Source organism: Leptinotarsa decemlineata, unplaced genomic scaffold, assembly GCF_025532065.1.
Source record: "Leptinotarsa decemlineata unplaced genomic scaffold, Ldec_3_MD MMD2_tig00003348_RagTag_RagTag, whole genome shotgun sequence".
In the NCBI taxonomy this organism is placed as follows: Eukaryota; Metazoa; Arthropoda; class Insecta; order Coleoptera; family Chrysomelidae; genus Leptinotarsa; species Leptinotarsa decemlineata.
The window spans coordinates 466,356-484,539 of record NW_027412588.1 but is presented as its reverse complement, the minus strand read 5'-3'; the positions used below and the strand labels follow the sequence as shown (position 1 = coordinate 484,539).

The following is an 18,184-nucleotide window of genomic DNA, read 5'->3' as shown; positions in this document are numbered from 1 at the left end:
TAAAATACGGTAAATTAACATCAAAAATCGACGTGTTTCAGGATTATTTCTTAAAATGGCCTGTTTAGCTAAAAATGAATTTGTTCCATACTTTACGGACACAGTGTATAATCGCATTAACAACCAACATAGTAAAAACATAATTAAATAGAAAATACATAATCCTTGGCCTCCTATTTAAATACTTCCAAAGAGTTATGGAAAAAATTGAGACCTGACTCGTTAGCCTATTTCAGAATTCTAGATAGAGGACTATAGTGTCCATAGTTTGTCACGTGCCTGTTCACCATGAAGACAGATGAATTATCCCTTGTTTAACGTTGCTTCACCTTGAAATTAATCAAACTGAGAAGTTCAGGACAATAAAAGTGCCCTGACAATATTTTATATGAAAAAAGTAAATCTATTTGAATATGCCTATTTTCCAAAGGAGTTGAACGAAGAATAGATCGAACGTCACTGTTATGGTAGAGACCTACTTGCATTCCTAATTTAAAAGCGGCAGTTTTTAAAAATTTATTCTGAATTCTTTCTAGTGACAGTTTTTGAATAGAATAAGAAGGACTCCATACAATAGAGGCGTATTCCAAATTTGATCTCACTAAGGAACAGAAAAGAAATTTCAAAGTATTAGTCGAAAAATCCTTGCTTAACCTGGATACATAACCTAGAAGTTTGTAAGATTTCAGTGTGATTTTAGTAATATGCGAAGAAAATGACAGTTTAGTATCGAATGTAACACCAAGATCTTTGACTTCACTTACACTTTTGATTTGTTTTTCAATAATAACTGTGGCGTCACTTTTGTCGGCTTTAACTGCTGTGAGGTTGTTAGAGATCTACTTCCTTTTTATTGATTTGATAACTTTCGTGATTGCTGGTTTCTCCGGAGTCTTTTCTGGTTTTATGATTATTTGTTTCAGCGTGTTGATTGCTTCTGATCTGATTTCATCTACTTTTGATGCTTCTACTTGGTTTAAAGCCATCTCTGTGTCAACAATTAGGTTTCCAATGGTTTGTGGCGTGATTTTCTGTTATGGACTGAATTTTGGACCTAGTTCAAGTGTTTGTATTTCTATATCGTTGAAGTGTACGTTTGTTAAGTTGATAACTCTCGGATAGAATGTGTGGTGTTTTCTTATCGTTGTGTTCTTACCTACACAAACAAGCTCCACCACACCCGCAAGTTCAAACCATCCACCATCACACAAAATGGCTGCCTATAACGCATTCATATATAGAATGTTAAGGATACCACTTAGCAATGAAGCCCGAAACAAAGAACAGAAAATCATATACCAAACAACAAACGAGAACGGATACACCCAAAAGACAATAGATACATTAGAAAACAGAATCAAACAAAAAAAATACAGAAGAAGGATCAAGCCACTCCAACAGACAAAACAACACAACAGGTCCATCGAATTTTCGAAAATAATTTACAGGGTGGTCGAAATTTCCACCTAAAACATCATCGAGAAAACTGATGAAACACGATTTTTTCAAATGGAAACCATACACTATTCTATTATTTTTGGGTACTACGAAAAAAAAATATATCAAATTCATGAAGAATGTCCTATACCTAAAATCCGATTTTGAGAAATATTTGAAATGTAAATCGTTCGAAGCAATACCAAACCAAGAAAGCTTTGAAAACAAATGAAGTTACAACAAATATGTCAAAATTTGATGTGATATAATTGACGTGTATTTCGTAGTTTTCTATTTGTGTGCAAAATGTCTCGTTTGGGATATTCTAATGAAGATTTCCTGAATTTAATAATCATTTATGGTGAATGCAATAAGATAATGGACAGAACTTGACGTGTTTTTGCAGAAAGATTTCCAAATCTACACAGACCCAATAAAAATATTCTGAGAAGACTTCTAAGAAACTGCCGTGATTTCGGATTTTTTTCGTCTGTCATCAACAAAAAAAAACACTCGTAAACAATGAGGACATCAAAATGGTAGTTTTGACCTATTTCACAGCCTATCCAGAAAATTCATTGAAAGACTCAGAAAAGTCACTTAGAATTTCATGTTCGTCAATTAACCGGATTTTAATCAAACATAAATGGCGTCCCTTTAAATATCACCAGGTTCAAAATCTGAAACCTCACGACTTATCTGCACGAGTGGAATTCTGCGAATGGTTTCTTATCAAGATACAGGAGGACCCTGAGTTCATGAAGAACATGATATGGACAGATGAAGCCAAATTTGCCAAGAATGGTATGTACAACCGCCATAATAGTCATTTTGGGGCAGCAGAAAATCCAAAGCTCGTTCGCCAGCGCAACTTCCAGGATTCATGGAGTTTTAATGTTTTTTGCGATATAAAGCGCAAACTTCGTACATGAAAACTGTGTGAAATTTTCTATAATTTGTTTTACTGAAAAGTCAACCAAACTTAATGTTGATATTTTTATTTCTTGTGTTCATTTCCAAAGAACCCAGTATGGCATCATGATCGGAAAGATTGCATGAAGTAACAGTACAAACTATGTCGAGTTCATTGAAAGTGGAAGGTGGAAGAATAGCGGGATGATCGAGTAGGTGATTCAACATGCATTAACAAGTTGAACAAATTTAATTGAGAAACTAATTTTTGAGTGCCTAATGAATTTTTATCTTCAAAATTTATGTTCAGATCTCCAGCTAATATTACATTTGATTTTGGTGGTATTTTCGAAAGAAGGTAACCCAACTTATCTAAGAAAATATCAACATTTGAAGGATGGTGTACGGTATATACATATTGCAAAGATATTTCTTTTCTGGTCATGTATAACAAACATTTCAAAAGTTTTTTCCTCCATTATGTCGTTATATTCAACAACAGTTTTGAAAGACATTGAATTAAGAACTGAATTATGAAGGAGAATGGCTGTACCACCATGAGAAAAACTAGTTCTGCAAAAAATAGAAGCTACTGTGTAATCAGAAATTACTAATGGCTCAAAGTTTTGGATCTTCCGATACCATCCTTGTCATTTTGTTTGCTTAGTTTCCCTTCATTTTCTTTGATGGTGACTTCATGAGTCGAGTATGACTTGGTGGATTGATGGATTTCTTGAAAATTCAGTTGTTTCAAGTGAAGGTTTTTTCAGATGTCAGCAACGTCAATTGAAGTAATCATAGCTTCATTTAAGCGTGAAATTTCCACAAACTCTTGTTCATATCTTTCATTGCAAGGTGTTTGTTTTCAATATTGCTGATTCGAGTTTCTTCAGTAGTTCATTGTTCCTCAGTGTAATTCTAGTAATGACATTCTCAAGCTGAGTTTTCGACACCCTGCACCATAGGTTTTGAAACTTCCAAGTTTTCTATCATGATTGTGTTTCGCTTTGGTATCCCTCTTTGTCTGGCTTGTCACCCTCAACCCTTCCGGCAAGGGATGCCCTACCAATAGCAATAGCGAGACATGGCTTTCAGGATCATTAATGCAACACGACAAGGTGGAGATAGCGTATGGGGATGCCTTTTACTTCAGTTATGAATAACCAATTTTTTTTTGGGTTGATCCATGCATATAGGAATTACTATTACTTTCACCACTGCCGATATTAATTTTATTTTTATTTTCACGACTCCTAAGGTACCACCTTATGAAAACCTTCATTGCTCCCAATATTATCATTTAAATGAATGATGTCTGTCATAAATCTCCTTTGTTTATTTTCTAGAGCAGTTGAATGGTTTCAGTTGGTTCATTACTAATTCTATCATTTTCTATCCAGTACTTCTTGAGGAAGAAAGGTAACATCATCTTCCTTTGAATGATTTACACATTTTTTTGTAAAACAATAGAGAAGTTGATAGTCTTGTTATTTTTGTCATTTTCAGTTCTATCATTTTCTATCCAGTACTTCTTGAGGAAGAAAGGTAACATCATTTTCCTTTGAAAGATTTACACATTTTTTGGTAAAAAAAATAGAGAATATCTCGTTATTTTTGTCATTTTATGTTTTATCATTTTCTATCCAGTTCTTCTTGAGGAAGGAAGGTAACATCATCTTCAGAAGCTTCGAATTTATTTGGAGATAATTTACTTTCTTCTTCGACATACAAATTTAACCAAAAAATGTTGTAATTGTATTGAAATTTAGCTGGTTTAGGGATTCAGATTGAAAAATTAATAGAGTTTGAAAAATACATGATTCCGTTTATTGTGAAAACAAAACCGAATTCTATACAAAAATCACTATATTTTACTAGCCTGCAGTTTGAATTTTATAAGATTTATATTCCATATGCACAAGAAACACAAATATATTGTCCTGGAGTAAATGTATTTTTCAAAATGAGAAGTTCCATGAAACAGGCTACAGTCCGTTCTGTTAGACTAACCCTATCCGCAATATCGCGGTAAACAAGAAGTAAGTAACATTTAATCGTTTTGAAAGACAGAAAAAACGACCAATAGTTCAACAAAAAATATTATAAACGCGTTTAGAAAAGCACCTTCGTACTTACCTTTTCTGATTTCTCAGTAAATAAGCCTGAGATGCTAACTCAGTTCTCCTCGATCGCCCGTTCTTACTTTCACTTGAAACTTTCGCGACTAAAAGATGCACTTTCAGATATGACGGAAATGAAATTATTTACTGCTGAATATTGGCAACAGCTTGGTGCATTACTACGACTTATATATATGTCGTTTTTTGAGCGTGGGATTCACGTCGTAGTATCTAAATAGTATGGGTTTTAAATGATTCCTCTCTTATGTCCCTATTTATCTAAAAATATACAAAATGAAAGCAACAAACATACATTCCCACAGTGTCAAAAACAGGTGGGCTCCACTTCGCCCCATAAATATATTGGGCTCTTTTGTTAAATAACCACCTTGTTCACCTGACAAACTTCAAGCATACTGTATGAGAACACAGAATAATTTCATTTGGAGCACTGCAAGGTTCAATACTATGGCTTATTTTGCTGAAACACTGGCTTGACTCTTACATGCTCATACTCAATGTCAAGAAATCAATGTATATACAGTGTGTCAATTTGAAAACTTCCCACCCTCAATATCTCCCTTCCAGTACATAATATGAAAAAATGGTCAGACAGGTCAACTTTATTTGCAAGGGGGACACTCTGAATGAATATTTTCAACCCTCGGGGTTCAACCCCCTAGGAGGGGTGGATGTTACCCTCAGAATTTCAAATGGAAAGGGGGGTCAAGTGGCACATCATTTTGAAGGGCATTCAATTCTCTTGCCAATGATACCTTTTTCATTAGTTTTTGATGAGCAGTTTTTGAACAATAACGTTCCAAACGAACGGTGATTAGAAGTGAATAAGAATAAATGATTAAAACTCGCCCGCACTAGATGTTTGGTATTCAGGTTGGTATTCAAAACAAATGATTGTAATGGACTATTGGAAAAGGTGAGCATCGTACTAGGTAGCATCGTTCCAACCCTTGAGTAATATTCGAATTCGTGGATGTGAGAGGAATGTAGAACTACTTAGTTAACGAAATACGCATCGAGTGCAAACAAAAAATACTAAATTGCAAAAAACAAATTTCAACCATCTTGTTACGCTTTATCTGATAATATGTTCAAAATGTTGTCCATTCTGCTCTAAACAGTAATACAGTCTGTTTTCGAACTCCTCTCGAACATTTTGGAAAACTTCACCACTAATTGACCGGCATGCTGCTGTAATTCGTCCTTTGAGGTCATCCATATCAGTGGGCTGTGTTTTATAAACGACAGATTTGAGATATCCCCAAAGAAAAAAATCTAATGGAGTCAAATCCGGTGATCTCGGTGGCCACTCAATTGATCCCCTTCTGCCAATCCATCTCTCCCGGAATCGCTCGTTCAACCATTGTCGGACGGGGCGAAAATAATGAGGTGGCGCACCGTCCTGTTGGAAATGTAACAAATCTTCCTGCAACAGTAAATTACCGTGTGCATCAATTTGAGTTTTGAGCTCGTGAGTTATAAGTGGATCGATAGGTGCTTGAAGCATATCTAGGTACAGATCACCATTCAAGTTTTCTTCAAAAAATAAAGGTCCGATAATGGCATTTCCAAGAATACCAGCCCAAACATTAACTTTTTGTGGGTGTTGTGTATGTCCTTCTCGAAAATTGTGAGGGTTTTCGTCACTCCAATAGCGACAATTTTGCCTATTAACATTGCCATTCAGGAAAAATGAACATTCATCACTGAAACAGATATTGAACAGAAGATTAGGTAAAGCATTGATTCGAAGAGTCATGATTTCACAGAATTCTATTCTTCTGTCATAATCATCCTCATGGAGCTCGTGGAGAATCTGCATTTTATATGGATGAAATTTGTGCATTTTCAGTGCTTTCCTTACAGTCTCGTGTGACATTCCCGTCTGTTCTGCTACTGATCGTAAGGAGCTAGTCGGCTCTGCAGCAAATGTTCCCAACACCTCAATTTGAGCATCCTCATTCAGTACTCTGGGGTTATTCCTTTTTTTATTCTTCACCGAACCAGTTTCGGAAAACTTTGTCACCAAATCAAGCACATACCGGTGACTTATATTAAGATTTGGGTTTCTTTCATTAAAAAGAGATGCCGCCCTTCGTGCGCACTTGCCCACCTCTCCATAAATAAAAATTATTTCAATTCGGTCTTGGATAGTGTAAACCATTCTTACAATTTATACACTTTCTAAGGTATCGCTGATCAGCTCAACAAATGAAACTGAAATGATAGTACTACCAAATGGCTTGAATGCGATGAACACCTTTTTTGCTCAAAAAACGATACTTTTTATAGCAGAAGTAACAAAAAAGGGATAAGAGTTTTAAATCCGATAATAAACCCAAATGAAAGTCACCGAAATCAGATAACTAATTAATGTAAATTTTTTGAGGCTTGTCTAATTTTACCCCTGATGGAAAGTTGAAAAGCTGACCCGTCATCACAAGTTTTACTTATAAGAGAGTCAATAAATTGTATTTCTTTGCATACTAACTTGATAACCAGGCATTTTAGTATAGGCCAATTCTAATTACTTCTATTAGTTTAGAACTACATTTTCGGATACTGCTGATCGGAAAATAATAAATGAGGGCACCGTCGGCAAGCGAATTGAATGCCCTTCAAAATGATGTGCCATTTGACCCCCCTTTCCATTTGAAATTCTGAGGGTAACATCCACCCCTCCTAGGGGGTTGAACCCCGAGGGTTGAAAATATTCATTCAGAGTGTCCCCCTTGCAAATAAAGTTGACCTGTCTGACCATTTTTTCATATTATGTACTGGAAGGGAGATATTGAGGGTGGGAAGTTTTCAAATTGACACACTGTATGTATGGACAGGTCTATGATTGAAGATCAAAACAAGGAGATTTATTTAACAGTGCTAGATTATGTACTCCAATAAAATCATGTTCCTCAGACTTTGTTTTGTGGAGTGAGCATGTCGAATATTAGAGAAAAATAACGCCTATGTTCTTGGGATATAAAAATGTTGAAAATGAAATGAAATAAAGCAAATCTTATGTATAATTTAATTATTATTCAAGTAACTACTCCCACCCTTTTATATTTAAAAAAAATTAAAATTGATTACAAACTCAAGCAATTCTGAGAATGAACAACAATGGATGAATGTCTAATTTATTATCATTGAATGGTAATTTACATGTTACCCTTCATCTAACTTCACAAATGTAGCACATAACATACAATTCCATGTATTATTTGTGATTCAGTTAGGCCATTTTCAAGCCTAAGTACAGTAAAAGTTGTAATATTCATATTTCTGTTTTTTTTTCTGTTGAGATCAGCATGCATACTATATTTTACAGATGTCTTTGCTGCTTCGTCGTCCTCCAGGCCGTGAAGCTTATCCTGGAGATGTTTTTTACCTTCACTCTCGTCTATTGGAGAGAGCTGCAAAAATGTCAGAAGCCCATGGTGGTGGTTCTCTAACAGCTTTACCAGTCATCGAAACCCAGGCCGGTGATGTCTCTGCTTACATTCCAACAAATGTCATTTCTATCACCGACGGACAAATCTTCTTGGAAACAGAGTTATTTTATAAAGGTATCCGCCCAGCTATCAACGTAGGTCTCTCTGTGTCAAGAGTAGGATCAGCTGCTCAAACCAAAGCTATGAAACAGGTGATTATTGTCACTCCATTTTAATCTAATATAAACGTAATAAGTAGAATTTGGAACTTCTGGAATAGAAGTAATCTACTGAAAACACCAGAAAGAAAATAAAGATAATATACAACAACTCCATGAGAGTTTTTGTGGTTAATGAATGAAAATCATTAATTCTGATATTCAACAAAATTGAATACTTTTCTCAGAACCATTTATGAAATTGACGTTTTTTATTGCCTGACCAAAAGCTGCTAGATAAAATTTATACTTCTTTGCTATCTAATTTATTTTTTCAATATCCTTAGAGATAAGTAAATTCAGAATACTTCAAACAAAATTTGCAAAATGTTTCTATCAGGCTCACTTTCTTGCCTTCGTGGGATTTGCATGTTTTTAAGAAATATTTCCGTGTTAGGAATCACACGTTAAAAGGTAAGACCTCGTTCGTAGGGGTGCGACAGATGGTTAACGGAAAAACAGAATATAAACAGATTTCATATGTGCCACCATTTCTGTTTTTCTGTTTCATCACCTCAATACGTTTTCTATGTCTCTGTTTTCTGAAAGGAGTACAGATTTTTTCCTAAATCTTTGAGCATTAAAAAATATCAATATTTCTAGCAGTGCTGTATGTCGCACACATTTTGTAAACTACATCCATCCAAATCTTGTTCTTGTTGTTTCATCGTCTCATATGTCTTTAAAAAATGGAACAAAATACAGTAGAATTCAAAAACTTATTTTTTATATTCAAAACTAATATTAAATATTCTATTAAAAAATATACTTGATAAAATATCCTTCCTTTAATAGTTACTGGCGCCTGCAAAGTTTACTGAAATTCATTTCCGTTATTTCACAAAGTGAATCCCTGAATATATTGCCAAAGATCAATAAATGGTTCATCTCAAATATTAAGTATTCATCGGTTTCTGCAACAAATAAAATTTTCTTGATAGATACTCTGTACGGATTTCCAAACAAATCGCACTAGTATTTCTAAAGGGACACAACTCAAAAATCAATATGAAAAAAATCGATAAATATTTTTTTATCGATCATATAAACTGTATCAAGTTGATACAGTATCATCTGAACTATATCAAATTGATACAGTTTGGATGTTAATACAACTTGATACAGTTCAGATAAAGAAATATTTACAAATTTTTTCATAGTCTCAACTCAAATATACCGATTTTTGAGTTGTGGCATTTTAGAAATACTAGTGCGAAATGTCTAGTTTTTATAGGATGACTATATACAGGGCGTTTCCTAATTACGGTACAAGCCTTCAGATGGTGATTCGTTAGATCGTTTAAAAAAAGTTTTTATGAACATATGCCCGGAGTAACTTCGTTTATGAGCTACAGGGCGTTAAAGTTAAAAAAAAACAGTATTTAAAAAATATTATAAATACCCTTATCCCGATTTGTTTGAAATTTGCTACAGTTATTTGAAGTGATAAGGCGTTTATTTAGCATTAACTAGATTTGATTTGTTTTTATCGGTCAAATTATAACTAACACCTTAGTGCTATGACAAGTCAGTAATATATAATATAATTGTAAATTATCACAAAAATTGGTACTTGAAAAAAATATATATGATACGAGCACATAATGAAGTAAATAAATATATAATATAAAAACAGACTTGCAGATGACCGTACCTACATTGATGACGATAGTCACTCGGTAAAGCTGCAGTCAGACGCATCATAGTAAACATTGTCGTAGAGATGTTTTCTCAATTTTATTTTAAAATTAGCGAGGATTGCATTTTTCATTGATTGGGGCAGTGAGTTGTTCAATGATATGTGTGAGTTACTTCTCCTTGTTATTTCTAGTCTTTGGTTTGGCGCTCTAATATTATCCTTGTTCCTAGTATTTATTATACGAATGGTTGTTTCTATTTATAGCAAACTTTTGTAAATTTTCTTGAATGTGTATCAAATTGCAGTATATTATACATGATAGCAGAGTTAATATACAGGCTGATTCACGGTGGATGGCACATTAGACGTTTCTGGTGAACCAGACAACGGATCACTTTGAAAAATTTAATGGAGGGCATATTCGAACATTCTCTAGCCAACTAAAATATTTTCGACAATGCGGTGTTGCCGCTTCTATTAGAAAGCAGTAGCAACTTTGATTTTTCAAATGGAACACTCTGTATATAATATTATTTTTGGAATCTCCAACAATTGCCCGACAACTTTTCTTGATATTTCCCTATACCTATCTGTTACCGTTTTCGAAATAAAAATTAATTTCAATTTTTTTCTTCGAAAATCATGACTTCTAAAAATGCCGATATCTTTTAGTTAAGAAGTACTATGATATCGAAATTTGGTTTGGAGCTAGGTGATACTTGGACACTTCCCACACGTCAGCCTAATCTCCGTTACTTCAATAAAGGGTGGTAAAAAAATACAGTTTTTTTGTTTGCTTGAAAAATTTGCTGAAATTTGATTATTTTAAATGGAACACCCTGTATATTATTGAAAATTCGGAAAGCTGCTGAAATTTGCTTTCTTTCTATGTATATCATACCTATACCTAACTAGTCAAGTTTCGGACTTATGAACATTTATTTGTGAAAATGTCCCTTCAGAATGGTATTTCCATTCGGTATTTGGTAAGCAGGCCATGATTACTATTTGACAGTAGCGTTGTGACATTCTCCTAATAATATCGACATTTTCGTCACTTCAGAAGTTGCAAATACCTTCAAAACGATGGAACAAAACTATTCAAACGAAGTTCTTATGAATTTGTTTATTATTTTTGGACAGTGTGACAAAATTATCAGCAGAACATGTAGAAAGTTCAATGAAATGTATCCGAATCTACCGCCAATGAACCTCAAGAAATTTATACGAATTCAGAACAATTTCAATGCATTTGGATCAACTTTAAAAGCACCAAGAAACTTGCCTCGACCCGTAACTTTCGAAGACAACCAGATTAATGTCTTAGCATATTTTCACGCATTTCCCGAGTCATCGATAAGAAGTGCTGAAGAAGATTTGGGTATAAAATATTCATCGGTTCAAAGAATCTTGCGAAGACATAAAATGCATGATTATAAATTCAAGCAATGAAGCCTCAAGATCCTCAACAGAGAGTAGAATTTTGTGAAATGTTGTTGACACGCATTCAAGAAGATCCACTTTTTTTAAATAAAATTATTTGGACTGATGAATCGAAATTTTCGAGAGAAGGGATTTTCAATAGAAAAAATCGTCATTATTGGTCCAGTGAAAATCCTCACAAAAAAAAGGAGCCGGATTTCAAGAAAAATTTAGTTTTAATGTCTTCTGCATGTTGATGGACAACAAATTGAGGTACGTGATATACGAGGAGTCATTAACATCCAGAAGCTACCTGAATATTTTGGAGAATACTGTAGACAGTTTCGTGGATAATCTGCCACTTGAAGATTATCGAAACTGTTGGTACCAACTAGACGGAGCTCCTGCACATTGCACAAGAGAAGTGAGCACAGAACTGGATAGACTATTTGACGATCGGTGGATGAGGCGCTTGGGACCATGGAATTGGCCAGCGAGATCACCCGATCTTAATCCATTAGATTTTTATTTGTGGGGAATGTTTAAAGAAAAAGTTTACAAAATACCCGTGCGTTCGAGAGATGAATTGTTAGAAAGGATTGCCCAAACATTTGAAGATTTGGATCCCAATGAAATCAGATCTGCCACCACGAAAGCAGTCAACACCCGCATTTTAAAGTGCTTGGAAGTGAACGGCCAGCGATTCGAACATATTTTGAAATATTCCACATGATTGTTTTACTTTTTTATAATTATTCATATCAATATTTCCAATTTCAAGTTTCTTGGTGCTTTTTTAAAGTTTATCCAAACATATTGAAATTGTTCTGAATTCGTATAAATTTCTTGAGGTTCATTGGCGGTAGATTCGGATACATTTCATTGAACTTTCTACATGTTCTGCTGATAATTTTGTCACACTGTCCAAAAATAATAAACAAATTCATAAGAACTTCGTTTGAATAGTTTTGTTCCATCGTTTTGAAGGTATTTGCAACTTCTGAAGTGACGAAAATGTCGATATTATTAGGAGAATGTCACAACGCTACTGTCAAATAGTAATCATGGCCTGCTTACCAAATACCGAATGGAAATACTATTCTGAAGGGACATTTTCACAAATAAATGTTCATAAGTCCGAAACTTGACTAGTTAGGTATAGGTATGATATACATAGAAAGAAAGCAAATTTACAGGGTGTTCCATTTAAAATAATCAAATTTCAGCAACTTTTTCAAGCAAACGAAAAAACTGTATTTTTTTACCACCCTGTATTGAAGTAACGGAGATTAGGCTGACGTGTGGGAAGTGTCCAAGTATCACCTAACTCCAAACCAAATTTCGATATCATAGTACTTCTTAACTAAAAGATATCGGCATTTTTAGAAGTCATGATTTTCGAAGAAAAAAATTGAAATTAACTTTTATTTCGAAAACGGTAACAGATAGGTATAGGGAAATATCAAGAAAAGTTGTCGGGCAATTGTTGGAGATTCCAAAAATAATATTATATACAGAGTGTTCCATTTGAAAAATCAAAGTTGCTACTGCTTTCTAATAGAAGCGGCAACACCGCATTGTCGAAAATATTTTAGTTGGCTAGAGAATGTCCGAATATGCCCTCCATTAAATTTTCAAAGTGATCCGTTGTCTGGTTCACCAGAAACGTCTAATGTGCCATCCACCGTGAATCAGCCTGTATTGAACTCTATAAACCAATTCTCACAGCTCTCCATTTGAACAATTCCAACTAAAGCTCTGATTGTTGTTTTTGAATGGTAAATATTTTGGAGATATGAATAGATGTGAATTTCATTAGTTTGGACTTCCTTTGTCTAATAATATATAAAATGATTTGAAACCACTAAAAGAACCAATACAAATTTAAAATTAAAAAGAATAGATGAAAGTTACAATTATATTAAGCAAAAAAATCTCTGAAATAAAATAACAGTGAAATAAAATACAAGTGAAAAATAAAACAAGTAAACAAAAGAAAACCAGTTAAGTGATTCCAAAACAAGTTACTTCACGACGTTTCGATGGTTTAAAAAAAATAATATCCTAACCCTACCATCTATTTTTATATTAAAAACTCTACTCTATATTAAAAACAACGCATATGTTTTTAAAACATTCTGATATTTTACTAAGAATGCTCCTGAATTTGATATCAATAGACATAATCTATGTTGTACTGTGTTTTTATTACATTTTATGTGAATTTTATTCTTATTCTTCTTCATCTTATTTGTACATTTTAAATTTCAATAATGTCTTGTCTATTAGCAGTGAATAACGGACTCTTTGCGAAATCACTTACCCATTTTGTTAGAAGTGCCGGTACTTCAATTTTTTCATATAAACATTAAATTACACAACAGAAAAATACTTTCGAAACAAATACTTTTATATGAACGCTGAATTGTACAAAGAACACCATTCTGTTTGTATTCCAAACATTCGTATGGGATCGAATCAGATATCATTCGCAGAATTCCTACACAATATAATAAATGAAAGAAGTAAAATTTCACTGACATGGAAAACTGTCATCCTCACTGGTAGACATCCGAAATTTCGCCGTAAGACACTTGCCTTATTGGCTTTTCAGTACCAAATACAATCAATTCGTTCATATAACTACGACTTTTTGTCACGGAATGAGTTGAATCCACTCGTGTCATCGATGATAGTATGTAAATAACATTCATTCATTTATTTGATTGAATCCCAGTCATAGGAATCTTGTTTGTTGTTTTGGATCTCCATCTTGATACAAAATATGTGGGAATCTTACCAAAAACAGAAAGAAGCAATCAATTTCAAAAATTACTTCATGTAAAGAAGCAACTTTCAGCACAAACTGATAAAAAAGCCCTCTTGAAACAACTATTTTCATATAAACATTGAATTGCATGAAAGAAAAATACTTTCAAAACAAATATTTTCATATGAACAATGAATTATACAAAAAAAAACTTTTCTCCATTCCGTTTGTATTCCAAACATTCCTAACGAATCAGACATCATTCACAGGATTCCTACACAATATAATAAATGAAAGAGATAAAATGTCCCTTACATGAAACACTGTCATCCTCACTGGTAGACATCCGATGTTTTGCCTTAAGACACTTGCTTTATCAGTACCAAATACGGATAACATTATAAGAAAAAACACTCAATTTGTTAAAAAATATAAGATTTTTTTGTCACGGAATGAATTGAATGCACTCGTGTCAACGATTACAGTACATAAATAACATTCATCCACGTATTTGATTAAATTCTAGCCATAGGAATCTTGTTTAAATTGAAAGGGTATATTTTTAGGAGAGAATAATTTTTGGGAAAGGAAGGTTTTCGCTTTCCACTTCTCCATCTTGATAAAAAAAATGTGGAAATCTTCCAAAGAAAGTAAGGAAGCAATCAATTTCAAAAATTCTATATAAAGATGTGTAGATCATGCAAAGAAGGAAGTAACTTTCAGTCTGGGACAATACGGGAATTTAGAGACAGAATTTCCGAAACTTGTGCTAGCTTAACCCAGATACATTCCAAAATAATACAAATGAGTTCCAAAATACACTTTTACTGTCAGGGGGTTTCAAGGAGAACATTTTGAACATTTCTTTAAATGAAATTTTCAAGTATGAGATAAATAATAAGGTAATTAAATTAAAATACTATATTTTTGCCCTTGAAGTTACCCACTTATGTATTGAAAAATATTTCACAATTTTTTTTTCAATTGAAACTTATTTAAAAAAATCTTTGGGTGGCAGAGTTACGAAATTCTTAGTCCCAAATTCTAACATTGGTAACTCCATAACCAGGTATCGAAATTCAAAAAGCTGAAGGTTATTGTATAGAGAATTGAAAAACCTTTCATACAAAATGTCCAAAGACCTTCCTTTCCTCCATCTCAGCGGCAAGTGATGTCACATTATTGGCTATTTTTTCAAAAATTACTAAAACCGGTTCCTTTTCACAAAAGCTTCGTCTGACTCTGATATCTTGCCCGTTTCGAAAATTGAGAGGCTATTAACGTATTCCAAAAACACTTTATTGTGAGATTTTCACTAAATTGTTTTACAAAAACGCAACACGTGTTTCGCCATACAGAAGCTTCATCTGGCGTGTCTTTCAACTAATTCTACACATTCAATACTAAATATATATATAGTTTATGGAGTACCTGAAATCAAAGTACCTGTAAACGAAGTACCTGAATTTTAAGTAGCTGATATTTTACCTGAGTTTCTAACGAATTAAATTACCTGCACTTATGTTCCATTTTCACATTTGAAAAAATATATTCAGTAACGGAGAGTTATTGAGTTCTAATTGATCATTCAGTAAATTACCCGAATTCTTGAATCTATTGATTTCTAAACATTCTAGAAGATTAAGTTTCAAACTCTTCTCTTCTAAATGTAACACCTCGTACTCATGATTGAACTCATGTCCTTCTGCTAAAAGATGGTTTGCAAATGTGGAATTGGTCTTTCTATTTACAAAACTACTCCTATCTTCTTTAATTCGTTGGAAAAATGTTCTTCCTGTTTGGCCAATATTCAGTTTTGGACAAGAGCCACAAGTCGGCTTATATACTCCTGATCTATCCGACACCAAAGTTTTGTCCTTATTGTTTTTAATAAATTTACTTAGGTTATTATTCGTTCTATAAGCTACGTTTACGCCTTCTTTCTTCAAAAAAGGCTATTTACATCCAGACTGTATTTTATGTATAATATAAGGACATGATTTATAATAAATTTATGATTGTGAGAATGATAGACAGTAGTAGTGTTATTTTCATATTATATAATTCATCATGTTTTCCATATTCACTTCTAGAATGTTTTGATTGATATTCATTCACTTGAACTGATTAATTGTTTGCATCACATTTTAGAAATATCGAAGTTGAGTCAATATAAATTTTGACATTTCTTTTTGGACATCATAGTAATAACAGTGTGTCAAAATGTTGATTTTGTTCAAGAAAGGTTTCACAACTTGAAAAGATTCATAAATGGTAGAAAGTGATATTATTATCATTGTTTTTATCTATGAAATTAGTAATTGTATTCAATATTTTGCAAAGGTCGCCGGTTCTATGAAGCTAGAATTAGCTCAGCACCGTGAGGTAGCCGCATTTGCCCAATTTTGCATAACATTTTAGAAATATCGAAGTTGAGTCAATATAAATTTGGACACTTCTTTTTGGACATCATAGTAATACCAGTGTGTCAAAATGTTGATTTTTTTCAAGAAAAGTTTCACAACTTGGAAAGATTTAAAAATGGTAGAAAGTGATATTATCATTGTTTTTATCTATGAAATTAGTAATTGTATTCAATATTTTTCAAAGGTCGCCGGTTCCATGAAGCTAGAATTGGCTCAGTACCGTGAGGTAGCCGCATTTGCCCAATTTGGTTCTGATCTTGATGCAGCTACTCAACAACTGTTGAATCGAGGAGTTCGTTTGACTGAACTGTTGAAACAAGGACAGTATGTGCCCATGGCAATTGAGGAACAAGTGGCTATTATCTACTGCGGTGTAAGGGGACACCTGGATAAAATCGACCCATCTAAAATTACTGTTTTTGAAAAACAGTTCTCAGAACACATCAAGTAAGGCAATACATATTTTTTCTCATTTTATTTTCCGTAAGTGGTTCCGTAAGGTAGAAAAAAAAATTAATAACGAATGTTTCGTGATCAGAAGTCATCTTAGGATCATCAGAGGGCAAGGGTTGAACATTATTTTTACTATTATATATTTTAGGAAGTGTCCCGCTCGGTGGACATCAGGACTCAAGAGTAATACAATTGTTTCAGTGAACACTTTTTTTATTTGAATTATAATTTTACAAATGTATAGGTACGAATTCATTTTCTGTGAAAGGAAAGAAAACAGTTTCTCTCTTTGAGAAAACAAAGATGTAAATTACACTTGTCACAAAAAACATGAGTTTTTTTCGTGCATTTTTCAAATTTACATCGGGTTGCTTCTTTTTTCGAATCATAATTGGGCATATGATCCAAGCGATCATGACGAACCTCCATAAATAGTCGCTTTCTTTCACTACAATAATGTGTAGGGGTACTGGTGATAGACGAACTTGGAGATGCATCTGACGGACGTCCTCTCTTTCGTATGACGGGAATATTCATCTTCATGAGAGAATATGCCAATTGGAGACGAAAGTGGAGCAAGTCTAATGCTTTTTCCTTAGGGTTTTCTTTATTCTCATCGGTATAGTGTTGGCGGTATTCTAACCAGCTATTCACTATAGCTAGATCCACACCATGAAAAAACATTCTTAGTGTCCACTTCCTTGATCTGACATATATTCTGTAGAGTGCTATCAGATGATCTAGCTTATCCACACCTCCCATACTTCTGTTGTACATTTTCACCACCTGTGGTCTCTTTACATGAACATATTTTTTATTTGTTTTATCCCATCGTTTCACTTCATCTTCTTCGCCTTTACCAATAAAATTCGAAGCAAGAACAACGGATCTGTTGTCAGACCATTTACATAGAATTATTTCTGAACCTTCACTAACTATTTCTTCTGAAAAACCTCTCGGTTTTTTCTTTGCTTTCTTGTCAGTGATTAGTGGAGGTTTATTGAACCTGTTCAATCTCACGGTTCCAGCAGCATTTATCTTTTTATATTTCAAAATTTCCAGAAGATTATAAGTGGTAAAATAATTTTCGAAATACAAATGTCTATGCTCTGGAATTCTCTGGGACAAATGCAGAACAGACGTAGCCCCAAGACCAAATTTATTCAAGAGGAATTCATCGAATTCAGTGGTACTGCCTTGATACACGATAAAGTCATACATAAGACCACTTCTACCACATAGAACAAAAATCTTGATCCCCCAAGGATTTGGCTTCCCCTTTACATACTGCTTTATGCTAAACTGACCCCTAAATGGTACCATCTGTTCGTCAAT

The 18,184-nt window shown here is 33.7% G+C and overlaps 1 protein-coding gene and 1 long non-coding RNA gene across 3 annotated transcripts in view; one reads left to right on the top strand and one right to left on the bottom strand.

Annotated features, from left to right (window-relative positions):
• The window catches only part of LOC141483433 (uncharacterized), a 249,381-nt gene that overhangs the window by 161,943 nt on the left and 69,254 nt on the right, over window positions 1-18,184 (bottom strand). The window lies entirely within an intron of this gene.
• The window catches only part of blw (ATP synthase subunit alpha blw, mitochondrial), a 54,168-nt gene that overhangs the window by 34,159 nt on the left and 1,825 nt on the right, over window positions 1-18,184 (top strand). The window contains exons 6-7 of one of the 2 annotated variants that reach the window (XM_023168259.2): window positions 7,819-8,133; window positions 16,581-16,843. In XM_023168259.2, coding sequence (XP_023024027.1) covers window positions 7,819-8,133; window positions 16,581-16,843 — 578 coding nt within the window. Of the gene's footprint in view, window positions 1-7,818; window positions 8,134-16,313; window positions 16,844-18,184 lie in introns of those variants that run through there. The other variant, XM_074178067.1, reaches the window with a different exon arrangement.